The sequence below is a fragment of the Frieseomelitta varia genome, unplaced genomic scaffold (genome assembly GCF_011392965.1).
Source record: "Frieseomelitta varia isolate USP_RPSP 00005682 unplaced genomic scaffold, Fvar_1.2 scaffold_366, whole genome shotgun sequence".
In the NCBI taxonomy this organism is placed as follows: Eukaryota; Metazoa; Arthropoda; class Insecta; order Hymenoptera; family Apidae; genus Frieseomelitta; species Frieseomelitta varia.
In genome coordinates this window covers 119,722-141,278 of record NW_025110108.1, presented here as the reverse complement: position 1 = coordinate 141,278, position 21,557 = coordinate 119,722, and the positions used below count along the sequence as shown (strand labels likewise).

Sequence of the window (21,557 nt, the reverse complement as noted above, 5' to 3'; positions counted from 1 at the left end):
AAAAAAAAAAAAAAAAAAAACGAAAAATCTTCTCGTCCCCCCCCAGTGTTTCGTTTTCATCGCGTACCGAAGTCCCATCGCTCACTATTCCAGAGCGTGAGCTGTTGCTTCCCTTTTCTCCTTCCACTTATTTATTTATTTTGTTCTTTCTTTTTTTTTTTCGTTATTTTTTTGTTCCATTCGAACGAACAACATCGAGATTTAAACCGCGACCTATCGAGAAGCGCGCGCGTCGCTTCCTACTCTCCCTGCACGTGTTCAGCGCCCGCATAATATATGTAAATATATATATTTATACATGTATAAATATTTATATATACATATATACATATAAGTATATATATCCGCACATATCTATATATAATAATTAATAATAATTAATAGTTAATAATAGCAATAATAATAATAATAATAATAATATCGCGCTTTTATATTCAATATCTATATGTATATATATATATATACATATATATATATATATGTATATATATATTATGTGTATATTAAATAAAATCATATGTACGCAATATAATGTATAATCACTAGACCAATGTATATTAGTATCGCTTTTCGAACGTAATACTGATGCACAGAAGCTCGTCATACCGGCTAAGCCTTAAACATACATCGTCGTTCGCATTACTTATCATAGCTTCTCCCGTTCCATCGATGAATCCTTTTTCGCCTGTCTTCAATTCGCGTCGCTGCTTTCGCCGGTCCTTGAGCTCTTTGATTCTTCAATCGGCTGACGATTTGACGAATCGCGAACGCACACGCGTGTCCGACAAACTCTCGTCGATCCTCGTTTCTTCATTCCTCGGCATCTTTCTAAACTCGTTCACGTGCTCAGGTTCGCGCAAGGCGACGTGGCAGCGCCTCGGTCTTGAAGAACTTCGTTAAAACTTCGTGAAAAACGACGAAAAGCAAGCGGTTACACATCGTGGCTGCCGACAGACTAAAGAGAGGTACATACGCTAACACAGTGATCGATGCGAAAATTTTCGCGAGGCCGTGCGTAACTGGACGAATACGAAGAATGGTAATTGAAAGGATCGACGAGAGTCACGGTGACGCGTGTCGAGATTCGGAGGATTCATCAGTTATCTGATATTTGTGCCATATGTTCCTTGGCCGAAGACCAATGTGGCCGAGTCGCGTGCGTCGAGGGGTTTTCGAGCCTCCAACGGGGTTTTTTTTTTTTCGCTCTCCTCCCTCTCAGAAAGGGGAGGAAAGTCAGTTTCGGATAGGCCTTCGGATCGATGTTCGATCGTTTTCGTTAACGACTCAGTGCCACATTGCTTCAAATTGACTGAACTCTGTGTATGTGTGTGTGTGTGTGTGTGTGTGGTAAGCTTGTGTACGAAATGTCACGTCGCCGTTCCTCACGGGCTGATTGCGTAGCGTGGAGAACGTCAAGCAGCGTGGAAGCTCGATCGGAGAAAGATTTCCCTTTCAAATGGAAGTGATCTGCACTGAATTAGTGGAAGCAGTTTCTCAACTGTCAGTTAGGTCGAAAGTAAAGTCTTCGCCCGTGAGAGACGGCAACGTGACGTTTCATCCGCGGGTTCCTTAAAATGGAACCTCTCACTCGGCCAGCTGTAGTTAGCGCGTACGTCTAACACAATAAATAATATATTGTCCATATTGCTTATGGCACCAATTTTTTGAGCGACTATCATTGCAAATATTTTTCTTCGTTCTTTACTGTTTCATACAGTTACTCAGAGAGGTTCGTCGGCGATCTTCCTCGATATTTATACTCTTTACTTCCCTTCCCCGCGAGTTTTGAGCAAAAAGACACAATACAAGAGTCGGAGAGAGAACGGTGTTGCTTTTCCTTTTTTTTTTCTCTCTTTCTTTTTCCATTTCTTTCGTTCGTTTCTTTTTTCTTCTTCTTCTTCTTTTCTCTTCTCGTCGTTTCGTTTAAAAAAAGTACTAACCGTGACGAGGATACTTTTAACCGTTACGATAGCTACGATATTCTTACAGGTAAGAACTAGTTGAGCAGAGAAGTGGAAAAAACAACGACAGCGCGGACGCCGGCCGGCCCGCGCCGATATTGCTATCGAGCACACGTTTCCTCGTTTCGCTCTATCGTGATAATTATTGCGATAATAACCGTGCGATAGAAAATGTCCGTGTCACATGAATACTCCCGTATCGTATACTGCCTCGCTGTTACATGATTCTTTTCACGGCAGCGAGACAAAGACAGGTTTTAATGACAAGGGTTGCCTAGAACAAGGAATCCTCGGACAAGAATCGAAAGATTGTTCGTGTCGGACGAACGAAAAGGCTTGAAATTCCAACGAACCTAATCCCGCAAGGGGCTTTGTCAGGCGAAAAAGACAGAGAGACGACGATTGGTTTTGTGCGAACCGGAACAACAATTCCTAGTGGTATATCTCGCGTTTTACGAATTTCCCTTCCTTCCTTCCTGTTTTTTGTCTTCTCTTTCTTTTTTGTTTCTCTCTTCTCTCATCTCTCACTCCCTTCTTTTTTTTTTTTTTTTTTTTCTTTGGTTTTTGTTCGTGTGTATTTCGAATCGAATCGACCAGTCCTCATCATGTGAAACGCGACATTACGTATCCGTGGCTCACCTACAGCTGACCATGCTTCGAATACATTTAAAAACACTATTAACAATACATTTTGTTTTTTTTTTTTCATTTTTTTTTGTTTTGTTTTGCTTTTTGGTTTGTCCGTCGTAGTAAAAGTTATAATAGAGAATAGTTATTAACATCAAATAGAAGAGTATAAAGAACCATGCTGGCGTATAGAGATAGATATTAAAGTAGGTAATTAGGTAAGAGGACAATAGATTACGATTATCAATATAATCCAATAAATAACTTTTCACTTGTTTAAGAGTAGGTTTTTTTTTTTCTTTGCATAAACGTTGATGATCATTTAGTAGACTTTTTTTTTTTTTCTCTTTAATACAGTATTTTGAGCACATTCCTCAGGTGTATAACCACGCTACACTTTCTTCGCCGAGTTGTACCAATATATATATATTTCGCAAACGTCATGCTTTCGATCCGATTTATGTGAGACCGTATGTTCAAATGTACTTTTCGCAAAAATGTACGAGTTACGGCGTGTGTTAACAAGTTAACTGAATCAAAATAATCGACTAATCAGAAGAACGACGAAGTTCGTAGAAATGAACGACGGTGACGACGGAATCGAAGACACTACGTTGCCTTTGACTCGCTCAACGATTCGAACTCAATTAAATTAATTATTTAAATATATGAACGTATCGTTAAATAATCTCGTGCTTCTCGATGCCTCGAAGCATCAAAATTGATCATCGTATCGTAAAATAATTCGAACTATTTTTTTCTGTTTCTTTCTTTTCTTTTTCTTTTTTTTTTTTTTTTGCGAACGACTTAGATGCAACGCAATCGATAACGTTCTCCGTGCTAAAGTAAACCGTTTCACGTTCCATCAGAATTGAACTAAATTTTTCACGGCACGATATTAAGCGAAATTCTCGTTAGAAATCAATTTCACTCGGCCCGGTACGGTCAAACGGAATTAAAGTTAATCTCTATCGAATTTCGAGTCCGCTCTCGCCGGAACGGAGGGGGGAGGGTGAAGGGGGGAACAAAAATTTCAATTCGACGAACGGTAATCCGTTTCGTCGTTAACCTATCTGCAATTCACTCGATGTTATCTGCTAACTCGACTAATGGCAGTACAATATCGGTACAACTCACTAGTTCATGGCACGGGTCCGCCTATGTACAAATATTTAATACCATATACCACATATCATTTAAATACATCACATATTTATCATTTTTTTTTGTTATATATATATTCTCCGTATAGATATATATATATATATGTATATATATATCATTCTTTTTTTTTCTGTGACGTGGAGGGACTCGTTTGTACAATTCATGCATGTCTTCGTTACTGTTTCATTGCTTCGTTTTTTTTTTTTTTTTTTTTTTTTTCTTTTAAATCGTACCTTTTTTCTCTCTCGAAGTTCTGAGTAATCAGCCTCCAGAATCGCCTCTCGCGCATGTTTACGCTAAACAAATGCAGAGTGTGCCGCCAACGAAGAATAAGTACCTCACTTAAGTGCACATAATTTCACTCGAGAAAGATTAGTTTCCAAAGGCTAACTAAACTTTAAGTACGCGGTTACTCTTTTCCTTCCTACGACAAGAATTATTCAACTACGAAATCATCGAAATATCGTATTCGGTTGTGCTTCAATAATCAACAATTGTGTTCTTTGAATCTGATCTCAACGCTACGTAATTGTTCGAACACACTTTCTCATTTCACACTCTCCTCGTTTCCCTCTTCTTCACTTCTGTCTCTCTCTTTCTCTCTTTCCTTCTTTTTTTAAATTACTAACTACGTCTCAAACGTGCTTCACCTCGAATCTCTCTAAAGTCTGATTAAGAGTTAGATTACGTACAATAAGAATTACATTAGTAGAAACGTAGTTTCTGTAACAAGTGTATTGTCTTAAATGATATGTCTGCTAATTTTTGTTTTGCGTTCACGACTTACACACCGAGCCAGTGGTCGGAATCTCATATAATAGTTTTACACCTTAAATGAACTTATTTTTTATAAGACTCGAATCGTCTAGGATCTTAGTTAGTATTAGTTAATTATAGATTTCTAGGATTACGCTTCTTATTAGATTTCTCTCTCTTTTTCTCTCTCTCTCTCTCTCTCTCTCGTTTTCTCTTCTCTTTGCTGGAGGCCGTTCACTCAGAGTTTACAAAATCTGTGTTCTTCTATGATCTCGTAAAAGAAGTATACCCATGGGCCGTAAGTATCTGTTGATTCAATAAAAATAAACGCACGCGTCGAACGTTCGAACGATAAATACACTGTTGTCGATCTTATCCGCCGTTTACTAATTTATTTGATTGATTTAATTGAACGTGATCCACAACGCTGCGATAAAAATATTTCTCTCGAGAAACTCAAGACTGTCGTTCGTTGCGTGCTCGTGAAACGATATTGGGTGGACCTAGGAAACAAGGATCGATTACTTGTTTGTGTGCGATTTTCTCTCTTCAAGAGAACGAGTTTCGTTTTTCCTTTTTGCTTTTTTTTAAACAGAACGGTGCCCTTGGCCATACGCCTTCTTTTTTATCTTCTCCTCTTTTTCTATCGATACGCAATTCTTGTCTGTAAATGAACGAATGGTGCGTGGCCGGAACGTTTGCTGTTTTGAACAGCGCGTTTTACACATTTTCTTTCCACGTTATTTGATTTTCTTCTTTTTTTTTTTTCTTTTTCATCGGTGAATCAGGGAGTTGAAAAGGGTTGGAAAGGGGAAACAGGTGGAAGAAACACAAGACACACACGCATAAAAGACAGGCGATTCTCTCGTAAGCTTAAAACTCGACGAATCTCCTCGAACGCCGGACGCCAATCAGAACTATGTGTGTTTCTTTTCTCTCTCACACTTTCTTTCTTTCTCTCTCTTTCTCGCAACATTACGACATTCTTCGCTATTTTTCAGACTTATGAAAGAAAGAGAAAAAAAAAAAAAAGAAAAGAAAAGGAAACAACGCTGGAAAATTTAAAGCCATTTCTTTCTCCCCTCTCGTTTCCTTTTTCTTTTCTTTTCTTTTTTTCTTTTTTGTAATCTGACAGATTCTTTTGAAAGCATCCACAGTCACTCGCGTCTCCCATTTCTTTTTTTCTCTCGCTTACTTCTTTCTCTCCCCCTTTTTACACGTGAAAAGTTTAAAAAGTTAAAATGTATATCGTGATTTTTTTTTTTCTTTCGCTTAATTCCTTTTAATGGTAAAAGTTAATAAGAAGAAGAGTGTTAACAATAACAATATCTTTAAGGTAGAGTTAGAGCAGCTACAATCGGCGGACAAACTTGAGACGACAATCTATCGAGGCAATCTGTCGTGAAACACGCTCGGGTGAACGTCACCGTGTATCCTTGCCTCTTGTTTCTCGTATGATATTTTCGCTCGTGAAATTTCGTCGGATACGATGTTCCTGTACATACATGGGAAACAAGCACAAACAGCGTGATACGACGTAACTAAAAAACAAGCGGCGTTGAATTTCTACCGTTCAGGCTGAATTTCACACACCGTATTCACTTGCAACGAGAATGATACAATTAAAAAAAAAAAAAAAAAAAGAAAAAGAGAAATGTAGTTTCCGAGTTATCGCTACGAGAACGCTGCAGATACAGAGATATTTTTTTAAAACTAATTTGTGAAAATCTTGCTCGTCCATTATCTTTATAATTTCACTAACGAAAAGAAATCAAAGTGTTTGCCGAAAGAAGGCGACAGTTCCATTTTTCACACTTTTTTTTGTTACACATTTCATTAAAAGGATATATCCACAAAGGTGTTAAATAAGTTATTGCAATTTTTCAATTTACAGCACAATTTAAGACAGCAGTTGGTTTGATTTGAAAATTATACAAAAGTGAAGCTGTCTCTTTACTGCAACCGTCTCTTCAATTTATACGATACTTTATGCTGCATTTTATAAACGCGTCTTATTATGAATTACGCTGACGAGATGACAAAAATGAATTGTATGAGTTTGAATTGCGTTGTTCGTTCGTAAAACGGGATAAATCGATCAATTCTGCTCCTCCTCTATTCGAGTTGTATCACTTTCATCGCAAGTGAACGACAACGACAACGTAAATATCAACTAAATCTCTAAATAATCGCCAACATAATTACTCTACAATTAAACTACATTTGTACTAGCTGTCGAACAAACTATCGAAATAGAAACAATATAGAAATAATTAGAGAAACAACGTATCGTCAACACCAATATATCGGTAACAATTTATATTATACAGTTAACGTAATTGTTTAAGGCACCTTACATACAGGAACATCGTCAAACTGCTTTGAAGAACGATGGACAGAAATTTCGCGACGATCTTCGTCCGATCGACTCACCTCGTCAATTGGCTCAAGAGTCTCGCCTCGTAGTCCCTAGTAAGGTAGAAAATCAAGCCAAGTATATATACTTTATTTATAATATAGATCCCTCCTAAAACAACCTAAAACCTAGCCTACGTATTTTTTTTTCTTTTGCGTTAAAATCCATTCGAATTGTACATACAGACACTGACGTTTAGAATTATGTACAGACAATGTACACGGATTATGTACACGTATAGAGTGGTGATCTAACCTGATCATTGTTAGTTGAATAATAATAATCCATCTCTTTCTCTCTCTCTCTCTCTCTCTTTTTCGTTTGTTCACTTAAATAAACGCTCTCTACCACGTGTTTGCGTATCGGCGCGTATGTATGTATAATGTACTCACGGCTGTATGTATAATTTATGTTACAGTTCGATCGCGATCGCAACGATCGATCGTCGGCCGAAGTGAAACTTGAACAACATGTCTCTCTCTCTCTCTCTCTTTCTCTTATTTTTTTCTTCTATAGAGAACTATATATCTCGCCTACGGCTACGAATCATCTTCAAATTACATCGATCTGTTTATACATATGTATAATATGTATATATATATAATATATATTAAAATTTATTTTGACAAATATAGTTAATATATATATATATATTATATATATATTAAGTAACAGAGGTAACAAAAATTCTTGGGAAGGATCAACAAATCTACGAACGCTTTTTTTCTTGACAAGTGATCGCTTTACTTATCGACAGTTTGAATACGCTAAATATAACTTTAAAACTAAGTAGAACAAGAGCGAACGTGCAACAAGTCGTATTGTTAATTTTAGAACGACGGGGATCCGCTCGCGAACCGTTCTGCAACATCGTCGCCGCTTTGTGCGTTTGTAGAAACGGAGAGATCATCGAGATTTTTGACACTAAGTTTCACGTTATCATTAGGTTACGTGCTTTGCCGATTGTAATTCGAATCTTTCTTTCTTTCTTTTTTTCTTCAATAATTTACTCGAATCATAATTAATCTCGTTAAAAAGAAAGAAAAAAACACTTGAAAGAGAAGACTCTCCTACTTGGTAGATTAAACGATTCGATTCGCAAGCCGATCTCGTCTGTAAACGAAAAAAAAAGAAAAAAACAAAAAAATAATGAAAAGTAGAGTAGCAAAGAAAGACGATTAAAATCGATTTGAAGAAATCGACAAAGAGGCAACAGGTAACAGTTAATGTCTTGTGGCACAATCTTGGGAACATTTCACGTGCATAGTAGCCATAGTAGGTACATCGAAAACCGATCGAACGATCGTTCAACGCGCTAAATTCCTAAATTCGTCCAGTTTGAAGGTTTTCACCTCTGCTAGTTTGCTAGTTTCAAGAATGAGAAAAGAAAAAAACAACAAAGAAAAACAGGAAACAAGATAAAGGAAATATATTTGGAAACACCATTCAAGTGTGTCGCTCGTGTAAGAGCTTTCCTATAGGCCATTTGATTCGTCGATGACGTTTTTGTACGCGTCTCTCTCTCTCTCTTTCTCTCTCTCTTTCTCGTCAATCGAGCACGCGAAAATGATAAATAAAACAGACGCGAAAGCTTGCACGTTCGATTATTATCCCATCGACAATCCAACCGATCTCTGTTGACCGCTGCCGTCGCTGAACTGTCGCGACTGTTTCGTCCGTCCCACGTTTGACACGAATTGGAGGACTTCCGTTACCCTGTCTCCTCGTTGAACAGAGCCTCGACCACGGCTGCGAAGTGCAACGTCCGCCCAGACACCTCTGTCCTCGTTACTCGGCCTCTAGGTTTCATTTTCTCAAAAAAAAAAAAAAAAGAAAAACTAGAATTCTCATTCCCGTTTACCATCCCCGCTCTATTTCCTTATTCATTTATTTATCTATTTCTCTCGAATCTGTCAGCAACAAACACGACAGAGGTATCTCGAGGATCGTTATCACCTTCCGATGCACGCGTTCCGCACCAATTGTGTGATCGCATAGGTAAAACTTACGGTTATGGCTGGCCTGGCGGAGAGAACACGCTTTGCTTTCGTTTCGCCTTCGCCCAGGTCCTCAGCGCGTACAAAGAGGTATTTCTCGTTTCTTCCTTCTTCTTTATATTGTTTGTTCACCTCCGTCTCATTCTCCTTGGAACTATATTTATCTATCGTATCTATGGAAGTGTCCGTTCTTCTCGTTCGTTAACTCGCCTAGAACGTCGGTTAACGTTTGGATCGCCTCTAACGTGGCAGGAGTTCACGGGACACGACACCGCATCGTCCTCCCCCTTTAAATGACACTAGAGCACACTGACCGAGTTTCGTCGACGATCCTTCCACCGATCGTTTCTTTTTTCTTTTCCTTTCTTTTCTTTTTCTCTCTCTCTCTCTCTCTCTCTAGTTTTAGTTTGTTTGTTCGTTTGCTTAAGTAGTGCCTGCCTATTTAACGCATTGTTAGTCGCGCGACCGTAAAATACTTTCCTACCGTACCGTTTACAGCCTTCGTCAAGGTAACTTTAGTTGAATCGGCTGGGCATCGTCCTATGGTGGCCTGAGCCGCGTCGGGTTGTGCCATAAATGCGCTGCATTCTGAGCGCCGGTGTCGTTGTTGCTCGGAGGCAATTGCTGCTGATTGAAGTCTTGGACCTGCGATGAAACGCTGTTCGACTGTTGTTGTTGTTGTTGTTGTTGTTGTTGCTGCTGCTGCTGCTGCTGCTGCGATTGTTGTTGTTGTGGTGGTGGTTGTTGCTGCTGCTGGTTGGATTGTTGAGACTGCTGCACCTTCGATTGCTGTTGAACGGGCCTCTTAGATTCCTGTCCCGTTGAATCGGGCGAGGGTACCGGCCTGTGGGATTTCATGTGCGCGCTTCTGCTTTTCACTTTGTTGAAAACTCTGCAAGACAGATCGAGCGTTTCTGTTAGTTCGGGCGATTCCCTGGTTGGAAGCTGGGCTTCGATCGTGTAGATATGTGTTAGGCGAACACGATGCTTTGGATCGGCACGTGGCATACAGACTATGCGAGTGAATGTAACTGGAACTATCGAGGCTCATATCGAAACTTAAAAGTGGATCGTCAATTTTACGCTAAATAGTATTGGAATTGACACGTTCAATTGCAGAATTGTAAACGAGACTATGGAGAATTGGATAAATCGTCGAATAACGATAGCAATACGTAATACAATTGTTTATGGAGTCAATGGTCCATTTAAGGGTTATTAACTAGATTGATGTTATTTAATGTTGTAAAAAATACAAATATACAAAATGTCAAAAGCACTATGATAAAGTATCAAATAATACCTCTTACCAGTTATAGATTTCTTTTAAAATTAAATTTCTGAAAGTATGGGATTGCATAAATATTCGCAGTCTAATAACTGTCAAACAGTACTGTCGATATTGATTTATAATAATTTATGTTAAATAAACATTTAGGATTTAGTTTGATTTTATTTTGTATTTTAAATCCCTCTTGATTTAAATTTGTAATAAAAGATCCAATCAACGATTCCTAATAGCCCAGCGATGCTAATTAAGAGACACTATTGTATTGAAAAGGGATTTTTTGGTTCGTATTTGTTTAAGTAAATTAAATGTACAATTTCAATGATTCTGGATGTTTGTAATTTTTGTCGAACGTATCTTGAACGATGCGTCTTGATAGATGTATACGTATATTATATGTAATCGTGACGACAACGACGTATGAACATTGAGCTAATTAATGACAGATCATGCGTATGATGCGCTGCAACATTAATTATCGATTCTATGGTAATGCAAGCATTCTAAATATTTATTGCCGGAATTATTCACCTTGATGTGCTGCGTGTAACCGTACTGGAACGATTGCAATTCAAATGTACAAGATCGAAATGCTGGTTTAACAGAGAAAGGAATGTAAGTGACAGAAACGTAATTAAAAAAAAAAAAAAAAAAAAACAATTAGAGAATAAAACACGTAGAAAAAATTATATTAAAGAAAAAAAAGGAACACGTAGGTATAAAATTTTTCCATGATGCACGTATAAATAGCGAAAAAAAAAAAAGGGAACATTTCATTTGTGTGACATAATCATATGCTACTGCGTGTCATTATGAATTTTGCACAATATTCTCTATGACGCTTCTTTAAAGTTCAGCCTGCATTGATACTAATTGTACGATTCTGCACAGAGCGTTACAAGCACACTTTCCAAAAAAAAAAAAAAAAAAAAAAAAAAAAAAAAACAGAAATGGAAAATCTTTATAAATTTTAAAGTGCGAGAAATGAAAAACATCGACAGAGCGACAAACATCGATTAACAACGCTGTTTCAAAGCAATTGTTCGAGTATAATATATATACTAGAGAATAGTGCGTTTTCATCGAACTTGCTGCCGTAGCGTATTGTATAACTGTTGTTCCCATGTTAATGTGCAGCGAGTAAAACATTGATTAAAAAGCGATGTTAAATCGTAGCAGCAGCAAATCGGATACAAGCATCGTTATATGAGTCGTTCTGTGAAGGTATGTTTGTTAACAGAGTGTTCGTGAATATCAGAGATATCAATTGAGTTCTGTTAAATTTGAGTAAAAAACTAAAGATGATCTTTTAGACGTAGTTAGATGATAGCAACTAGCCGGTATTTCAAGCACAGACAATTCTATCAGTTTTTATTTACAAACATTTCGCTCAAAAAATTGTCACGCACGCTTATTCTCGAACGTTACGTTGCAAAAACTTCTCAAAGATCGTGCAATGAAAAAAATTCACCATGACACTCCCAGAAATACTCCTCTCTTAAAAAGTTGCCTCTATCCTCCAATTATTTGTCACTGTTATTCACGAGCCCTCCATCGAGTACACGACATGTAATCGAAACTGGAATCTACAAACTGGAAACACGCTACGTGGTTTGAGAGAAGAAAACAAAAAAAAAAAAAGAAAAAGAAAGTAACGTATGCAGGAAGAATCTTTCTCTCTCTCTTTCTCTCTCTCTCTCGCTCTCGGTCTGTCTTTCTCTCCCTCTAAATAAAAGCAAAGGTGTTTCTCTATGGTTGTGCTTGCACCGATACTTGCCGCTCGTAACCCCGTCGTGTTAACTCTAATTCGCTTGTGTCAGTGGCTGGTCGCCGGTTATTTTACTCGAGATGGACTTAATTCTTTTGTCTTTTGTCTTTTTTCTTTTTTTCTTTTTTTTTTTTGGTTTTTTTAGATTAGAGATTGGAGACTTACTTCCCGCAAATCTTGCAGGGGTAGTGAAGTGGGGTGGGCACGGGTAGTTGTTGCTCAGAACTAGTGTGAGTTTGTGAGTTGGTGTTGACTGTGGCGTGGCCGGTATTGCCGGTTTGGGCGGTTTGGGTGCTCCCGGCCATCGTTACTGTTACACTTCCGCTAAAGCTCTGACAACACAAAGAAACACAAAGCCAAAATAAACAACACAAACAAACAACAACGACGTACGACGACGACGACGGCGACGACGACGACGACGACGAACAGAGATAAGTAAACGCAGAGAAAACGTGTTGTAATTTTATTTTTTTCTTTTTGTTTTTTTTTTTTTTAGTTTCACGGCAACGCACAACGCGTTCGTACCTTGTGAGAAGAAAGCGTGAGAGAAAAGTAGAAACGACAGGTCCAACAACAAGTCACATGCGACACTTAAAAACGTTCACGCGGTTATCGTTCACGCGTGTCGAGTGGTCACGCGCTGTACGTACGCATCGAGCACGAATCGATCATCGTTGTGCATGTTCTTTCGAATTTCCGCATTTTTCAAGTTTCAAGTATTTTTGGACATTTCTTTCGACTCGTAAGTGATAAGGTTTGTTGGAAATTTGAAAATTTTGAAACGAAATTGTTCGAGCCTGACTTAATTGATCACACACACGATATCGCTTCTTGTAAATGTTTCAGTTCGCGTGACAAAATTACCACATCGGTTACAAAGATATTGTTTCATGCGTGGATCTGATTGAGAATTAATTTTCCAGCTTGAAACTTGCACGAATCTCAAACGATGTCTTGATACCTTTTTGAAGATATAACGTAACAAACAATATTTTAGATTTAAAAACACCTGACGCGGATAGTTTGAACGATTCATGCTCGATACTTCGACGAGTGGTTAGTTTGATAACTTAAGTTCAATGGAAGATATACATCAATAGTCTCGAGATAATCGTCAAGACATTTAACGATCGATCTATGCTTGTTATTAAGAAAAATAAAAAAAAAAAGATATGTAATATGTGTATATATAAAGAAGAATTTCCAAATGCTCGACATTATATCATATGTATATTCCTAATTATAAAAAGAAGCGATGACATTAAGTTATATTCAGCAGCTAACAAACTTCGTCACTCTATTATTTCGTTCTCTGACAAGTAGGATCGTAGTATTCGTTATCGTTTTGGAATTACTCGGCTTTCGTTGTGAAGCTTGTAAAGGTAAAAGATAAAATACATATAGAGAGCGATAGGGACACGGTGGTACTCACATCGGGGCAGTCGTATGCGAATAATCTCAGCTCTCCGTCGCTGGTGGTTAGAGTGGCCGAGTTCTCTCTCTCGTTTGTCTGTAACTGAGCAAGAAATTCCACGTGAAAGGGGAACTCCAACAGGAATAAACAGTGTCTCGAAATTTCGCAGTCACCGCAACGAAATTTCTATTAAAATCTTCAATGTTTACAACAGGTCCAAGGATAATTGTCTAAACTGCAAAGTTGCAAAAAGATTCTCTGCTTGCTCCGTTTAGTAGTTCCATTGAAACAAATTGACCTATTAAATCGATCATTTCTTGAACAAGTGTTTCGAAATTAAACTTGCAGTTTCGGCGAGCATAAATACAATTAGACATATCTTTAATACAATAACTGTACAAATTATCACGCTCAAAACACATTTAGCCAGGTTACTATAATGAGTACTTGATAATAGTATGGATATTTAACATGTATTAAATGTTACATCAGTAGATTGCAGTTTAAAAAAAAAATGCAACTTTTAACGACTAAAAAAAGTAGAAATTAAAAGAAAAATTTACTGATACGAAGTATCGTTCGAGTATCGTTCGTCTTAATAACGCAGACGCGTGAAAAATCGCGTTTTCTTTAAGAGGGAACAGGCGTGTCTTAATCTCAACTCACCAGAGTGCGATGAAGAATCGATTTGTCCTCGCTGAAGTCCATTTCAGTGACCGACGCGATGGCGTCGCGGAGCTCCCTAGTGTCCTTGCAATCCTTGCTCTCTGTCTTAATCTTTGGTTTACCGTGACGGACACGCAGTCGCCTGTACTCGTCCGGGCAGAGCCTCTTCCACAGATAATAGAATTGCACGCACTGTTTCGCGGACTTGCCGCCGACGTCTCGCGAGATCGCTGAGAAGTCCTTGTTGTACTTCAACAGGCCCTGATAGAATGCGTCCATTTCCTGCGACGTCCACCGGTCAGATTCGTGGCACTCGTAACTCAGCAGCGGATGTTCCGCTGGCAACGGAGGCGTTGGTCTCATCAGCTTCAGCATTGCTTCCTACGAACGGATGACGAAATCACGTTGACACGATTGAGGAAAGAATTCTAATGAAAGAGGGCTCGAGAAACGTGAGGAATCCTAGCATTTGCGAACTGGAAAGATTTTCCCACGTATTCTAAAATTAAAGTTATTTTAAAGCTAACAGGAATGTTCCGAATATTGAAACAATCGAAGCTTTAAGTTGAAAATTAGTAATGTTAAAACATACGAGAGAAGACATACTTGAGAGCATGGAGATACAGGTTTAAAAAATAAAAGCTGAAAATTAAAAAAAAAAAAAAAGGGGGAAAAATATGAAAATATAAGCAAATGGTTTTATATATACATGATAGATAGCACAGAAGGAACAGCTACAGTTCGAGGAAAATGCAGATAATTTACGCGTACAAACAGCTTCGGCGCACGAAACTATTTAATGAATATTAAAAAAGGACTGGTCGTATATTAGATACTTTTTTTTTGGTTTCTCAATCAACAGCGTAACATATTATTCGAGAAAGAAAAGCAAGGGTAATAGGGCGTGAAGGAATTAAACTGAAAGAATCGTACATGAATGTTTCCTTTGCACATGTGCAGCAGATGAAGCGCGTATTCTTTGTTCCTTCCTCCACCTGGTACCGCGGCGCAGCATGCAAATTGTAGGTACATTTCCACTGCAAAAACAAAAGTGGTTTTTTTTTTTGTTTGTTTGTTTCAGATACAATTTGCTCGCGTGGAAAAAACCCGTCCTTCGGCGCGAAAGCATAAACGAAATGCAATTTACAAATGTATTTGTAGCGTGACGATATCGCGAACGTTTTACGTGTTACCCTCGTGTGTTTTACTGCAGTCTACGTTCATGGATAAATTAATCTACTTATTCTTTTGATGCCGATTCTGCGCGATACCGTAGAAAAACACACTGGGGAATCGTTGATCAACGAATGTCGATTGTTTGCTACAGTCAGGGAAAATTAAGTTTCGTTTCATGGAATAATAATTATTACGACTGTGTATTTTTACGAAATTATTGCTTTCCGACTGTTCTCTTTCACTGCTTCAAAATGGATTATAAAGTCACAAATATATTTATAACTTAGAATTGTATCGTTATTGTAACCTCGGACACGACAATCTTAGTGCATAATGTTTCAACCTTTCCCTCAACGTACTCGAGAAAGTAATTCTTTCGCATCTGCTGAAATATTTTTCAATAAATACAAAGGGTTCTATGTACAAAGTCTCAATATACACTGTACAATCATCTGAATCTTACGTAACCACTTCCCTCTCATTTTCAAAGACGCATATGTACAAGCCGGAGATAGAATCAGATACAAATCTTAAATACAAATCAGAAGCGAGAACAGTAATGAAAATCCTCAATTCGAGAAAATCGTGGACAAAGTAGAACTTCGACAAAAGAGACAAAAGGTAGCCCAAAGTCCAATCAAAAAGTTCCAATCGAAAATCCCAATTGTTAACACTTACGTTCGTTATCCGTCAGCAGGTTATTTATACCAGGATCCCAGAGCAGATGATCAGCCTCGGGCTCGCCTTTTCCTCTATCTCCGTCGCTGCCGATCGGAGGTATCGTTGCCTGGTACCTCGTCCCGATGTTGATCCTCGGCGGTGGTCCGTCGTTCCCTTGCGAATCGTCCGAGCTAAAATCAGAATCCCTCTCGTACTGATGCAGCCTCGCGTACAGCCCTGGCCCAGGTCTGGAAGGGTCCAAAATCGGCGGAGGTGTGTAGCTACTGTCCCAGTGTCGGTCACAGGCCTTCCTCAATCTCGACGGGTACGAGTGCGACGCGTTCGCGTACAATCCACCGTCCATGCGAGGCCTCTTTCTGCACTGTCTGACAGGGCTGCCAGCCGGCACGTTGCTAGGATTGAGGAATACATCCTCGTCGAGGAGCTCCTCCTTGATCTGCTCCACCGGGATAGGCAAGCTCCCGCTGATCGTCTTCTGTCTCATGTTGCTCTTGGCCACGTTCGTCTGTATGAGAAACTTGGTCGGGTTGACCACTTGCTGCTGATTGAACTGGCCAGCGTTGTACTGATGATTCGTCTGTACGTTTAGGCCGAGGTTCACGGTGACAGGCTCCACCTTCGGTGTGGCCAGCCGCATCTCCTTCTTGAATGTCAGTGCCGGGCTCACGGAGCCCGTCTGCACCAGCACGTTCGTCTTTTGCAGCCCGGCTGTCTGGATGAGCTTGAACTCCCCGTTGTTGTCCACTACGATGCCAGCCAGGCTACCGTTGCCCAGTCCAAAGTCGACCAAGTTCTGGCTGGTGATGAACTTGTACGATTGAAACTCGAACCGTCTGCGACTGGCTGTCGTGAAGTCCTTCGGCGTGGACGAGAGCAGCGGGTCCTCCGAGTTTGGCATCATTTGATTTTGGAGCGCGTGATGCGGGGACACGGGGAAGCTGGCGCCAGTGAACGACACTGGCCCCGGCGACGAGACCGATGACGGTGGCAACGAGGACAGCGGCGATGGTGCTGGAGTCGCCGACAATGGGCTTGGCAGTGGCGAGTGCGGATTCGGCGAACCGGACCCGTACAGGTCGGCGTCTGCCTCGGATTCGCCTGGCAATACTTCGCTCAGAGCTTCCTCCACCGCTGCCGCGGAGGACATCGGGGTCGCGTAGAAAGCCGCTGACAGAGGCGACGAGACCTGTCTCACGCTTTCTGGATCCTCCTGAGGACTCAACAGTGGGAAGCTTCCGGTTAGCAGACCCTCCTGGCTGGCTGGCGGCGTTGGATATGTGAAGCTTGGGCTGTCGTGTCTCGTCAGTGGCGACGACAACGGAGACTGAGTTGGCAAGGTGTGCGGACTCTCCGTGTATTGGGCACCGTAGGTACTGAACTCGGCTAGCGAGTCCGGTAATGGGGAATTGACCAGCGCTTGCAGGTCTGGGTTAACCGTGTGTTGAGATGGATATCGGTCTTCCAGGGTGATGTCCTGCAATTGCTCGGCTGGCTGTTCTTGCAGTAGGCTCGCTGTCTGAAACTGAACAGATTGGCGTTTGATTGACATTTTCTGTATACAATCGTGGACGATTATTTACGTTATTAAACGTTTTTTCATCTACTTGACTCTCTAACAGAAACGCTATCTTCTGATTATTTCTGCGCTTATGGTTTCGTATATCATCTAACAACTCTATGTCATTATTATACGATCACTAGGTGTATATCATGACCATTAGATATGATGCGAAAGAGGATACCGAAAGTAAAATAAAACTCAGTTAAAAAAAAAAAAGACAACAAACATTCAATTGCACCACGATAGTCAATAAAGAAAGACTTACACTCGTTCCTCATCGATCGTTTCAATCAATCAACAATTAATCACGGAAAGTCGTATTCGAAAAAGAAATAACATTGCCTCGAGTTTCACGTGGATTGATGTCTGATTCTCGTCCTAGAAGCTCTCGTCAAAAATTGAATTTGTTAGGGGACTGAAGGGGAAGCTCGTGGAATGAAGACGTTCCAATGGCACGTCGATGGATGCAGCCATTACGTTGGAATTTTTGATATCCACAGGTCAGACGTTAACGAGTCTTCTTGACAGCAAGACAGAGAAAGAGAAAGATAGAGAGAGAGAGAGAGACGTGATGGAACTGGAGAGAGAAACAAGGAAAGGAGATAGCAAGATATTCGATGAATAGGTAGAGAACACAGGCGGATACGGTGCTTTTCAAACAGCACAAAGCGTCGTCGAGGTCGTTGTCGGTGCAGTTGGTGCCAACTACTTAGATAATTCGCCTTATTAAATTCTGTGTTCGAAGAGAGAGAGAGAGAGAGAGAGAGAGAGAGAGAACCACGTTGCCCCGTCACGTAATTGAAACTAAAGCGTTTTCGACGCTTGACGCGGAACGAAGTACGCGACGCCGGGACTAATTAGCCCGTCAAAGGGTCTTGGATATATTCTGTCTTGGCACAAGCGACGAAAACGACGGACCCCGGCATTCGTTCACGCGTCACCGCCTTTAGCGATCTCTTTGCACTGCCTTTTCGGCGAAAATTGTGTCTGCGAACCATTTAGGGAAGAATGGAAGTGGATGTTTTGATAATTGAGTTTGAGAGGCGAATTTATAGTAGACTTCGTGCGTCCACTTTTATTTTTATTTCTTTGGGATGGGCGAATTCTGGGAAAGGGCCCAGAACCTTTCTCCAGTGCCCGACGACTGCAGATGTCCCAAGTGGTGTAGCATAAACAGTAGAGAAAGTTAGGCCTGGGATTGTTTATGGCTAGCCCTCCAGGCCTAGCGTTTAAGACACTAATGATATGGATGCGTCTGTGAGTATATGTGCATGTGCGTAAGAATGACGAATTTTGTGCAGATGAGAAAAAAAGGCAGTGAGTTTCGAGATATCAGAGAGAGCAGAGTGAGCGAACCGTGAAAGAGAAGAATACAGTGAGTTGAGAATTGCACGCGAGAGAGAGAGAAGACAGTGAATTGATAATTGCGAGCCTAGCGAGTTTAGCAATTAAGGAAATAGTGTAAAACGTCATTTATAATCATCATTAAACAACTGTTCTTTTATTTAACCTTAAATAAACAACTATTCTTTTATCAAAATTCCTACAAATTGGGGTCTCAAGCCGGGATTCCTGAATTTCTATTCAGTAGCAATTCAGGAACGTTACAATTACTACCACAAAGTTACTACGAAGTTGTATGATTTTGGAATTTCCAAACATTGTTCTAGCTGACAAATATTTTCGTAATCTCTACGAGATGTAGTCGTATAAACGTGGAAGTTTTCATGGATTATTGAAAATCGTAAAATCATATTGTTCCATCTTCGAAGGAATCACAAGGTTCAGAAAGGTAGGATAAAAGAAATGATATCAAAATGGATATAATCGCTCACCTGAAGAGAATCCAATTGAGTAGCGTGAAGCAGAACGCTATCGGGAACTGCGGTGACCTGTTGGAACACCTCATCTTGAAGACTCGGGCTAAAGTAACCACCGTCCTCAGAGTAACCCGTCATTGAAAAACTGTCTGTAACCGCAGACTGAGCTTGAGGTTGATTATTTTGTTGCTGTTGTTGCTGTTGCTGCTGCTGCTGTTGCTGTTGCTGCTGTGCCTGCTGCTGCTGCTGCTGTTGCTGCTGTTGTTGCTGTTGCTGCTGCTGTTGATTGGTCGTCGATTGAACCGACGTCTGATACGTCAGATGCAATCGTTGCCCGGGATCGGAAGTCGTTCTCTTCACAGCCATTTTGGTGGTGCCCTAAAAAATTAAAGGTTCCATTTCTCATTAACAAAGTCAAAGCGGAATATCATAAATTGTTGGAAATTTCATACGATTTTCAAATTTCTAAATCTCCAAACTATAAATTTTTACATTGGAAAATATAAAAATACGCGTTGGAGAAATTTAGTGTAAAGGATGGAGAAATGTTTCGCCGAATTTATTCCCAGTGATAAAATTTCTGACGATGGAGGAAAAATTGAGACAAATTGTTCCTTTTGTAAAATATAAATAAATCATGTCGTTATTTTTAGTGATGCGAAATATATTGGATCTCATCCCACCTAGAAATATTATCCATCCAAAAACATTTGAAGAATGAAATAAAAGCGTGGAGAGATATTGAATTGAAGAACAAAAATGCACCTTCAGGATCATGTCGGCCAGCGCCTGCGCCTGAGCCTGTGTCTGCGCTTCTTGTAGCTGCTTCTGCACGGTCGCGTGTCCGGAAACGGTGACATTCGGCTGCCGGAAGTGTTCGCCATCCGAAAGTCTGCGGACCTTCTCCGCGGAGGCGAGTGGAGGCGGTGCTGGCACCGCGAAGCTCGTTTTACCGGAAATCTGCGACGCGCTGTCAGCTTGGGTGGTAAAAACCGTTGCGTTCGCGCGAGCCTGCTGATTCGTGCTCGTATCTGCTGCTGAAATAACAAAGAATAATTCACCCGTAAACATCTGTTCGTAACTCGTATTTCTATTTACGATACGTTCGACACAATAATAATTTTTGTTGAAAAAAATTTTCTCGTCACACAATCAATATTAAAAACTTTACGCGTTACTTTTACCCAGTTGTATAAATAAACTGTTTATTTCATCTGTATTGTAATTACTGTTTATATAATTTGCGATACTGCACTATGTTTCGGTTATTTTCAAACACTGTTTACTTTGCCTATATCTTTTATATCGTTATTAGCGTGGAATAAAAACGTAACGTTATCTTCTCCTCGTACTTTCAACGGTTAAATTGAAATCCCGCGTGATTCATTATTTGAAGTGTAAATTAATACGAATGTTAATCGAACTAATGAAACGCGAATTGTATCGGATTTCCTAACATTTATTCGTTTTGTATAAATATTATACAATTTTTACGCTGCAATCAAATTTCCCCCGGCACTTCCTCCCTTTTATTTTTCATTATATTACAAGCGAATTAATTTTAATATCGTTGAAACGTAAATTCGGACTGTTAGTTTTAGAAATTTTTAAATGTAACACAGAGCGTATCAAGCATTTAAATAACTCTGTGAATAACTTTATATTTTTAAATTAATATGCGTGGGGGGGGGGGGGCCAGAAAAGAAATCCAAATTTTTTGGCATCTATCGGAGCACAATTTTCGATCGCATTAATAAATAACTACCCATCGCTAAGAGACACTTTGATAAATTTCAATTCGAATAAACATGCTATTTATCATCGCGGTTTAATCCCTCGAAGAACTATTCGCAAGTAGAATACATCAATGTACGGTCAGACGTGAGGCAACGAAAACGGACAGGAACGTAATTTTACAGTTTTGTTAAAACGTTTCTAACGTTTATTAAAACTTTGAAACTCGAGTCGTACAACAATAGAAAACGCAGAAAATGATTTGCAAGTAGAATATGTACCGATGTACAATCGGACAGACATAGAAGAATTTTGCATAAATAACGGCTTAATAGCAGATAACGTCGCTGATCCCCTTCTTGCGCACGATTTCTTTCTTTGGCGAGACCTTTTTAAACGACTAATTGAAGGAACGAGGAGGAGATCAGTGAATGCAGCGGAACGGCTCGTCCTTTCTGGCTCGTCTCCGAGCCGTACACATTCTCCATCATAATGACGTTAATATGAATTAATCGTACTGCCAGT

The 21,557-nt window shown here is 39.8% G+C and overlaps 1 protein-coding gene across 4 annotated transcripts in view; it reads right to left on the bottom strand.

The window, feature by feature from the left end:
• Positions 1 to 2,517: 2,517 nt before the first annotated feature.
• LOC122530944 (histone-lysine N-methyltransferase 2D-like) overlaps positions 2,518 to 21,557 on the bottom strand; it is a 95,730-nt gene continuing 76,690 nt past the window's right edge. The window contains exons 4-12 of one of the 4 annotated variants that reach the window (XM_043658380.1): positions 20,064 to 20,335; positions 19,314 to 19,676; positions 15,915 to 17,439; positions 14,994 to 15,097; positions 14,061 to 14,441; positions 13,413 to 13,496; positions 12,143 to 12,309; positions 9,630 to 9,813; positions 2,518 to 9,599 (exon numbers count right to left, since the gene is read on the bottom strand). In XM_043658380.1, coding sequence (XP_043514315.1) covers positions 9,462 to 9,599; positions 9,630 to 9,813; positions 12,143 to 12,309; positions 13,413 to 13,496; positions 14,061 to 14,441; positions 14,994 to 15,097; positions 15,915 to 17,439; positions 19,314 to 19,676; positions 20,064 to 20,335 — 3,218 coding nt within the window. In that variant the 3' untranslated portion in view covers positions 2,518 to 9,461. Of the gene's footprint in view, positions 9,814 to 12,142; positions 12,310 to 13,412; positions 13,497 to 14,060; positions 14,442 to 14,993; positions 15,098 to 15,914; positions 17,440 to 19,313; positions 19,677 to 20,063; positions 20,336 to 21,557 lie in introns of all 4 variants that reach the window. The other 3 variants (XM_043658379.1, XR_006307148.1, XM_043658382.1) reach the window with 3 other exon arrangements.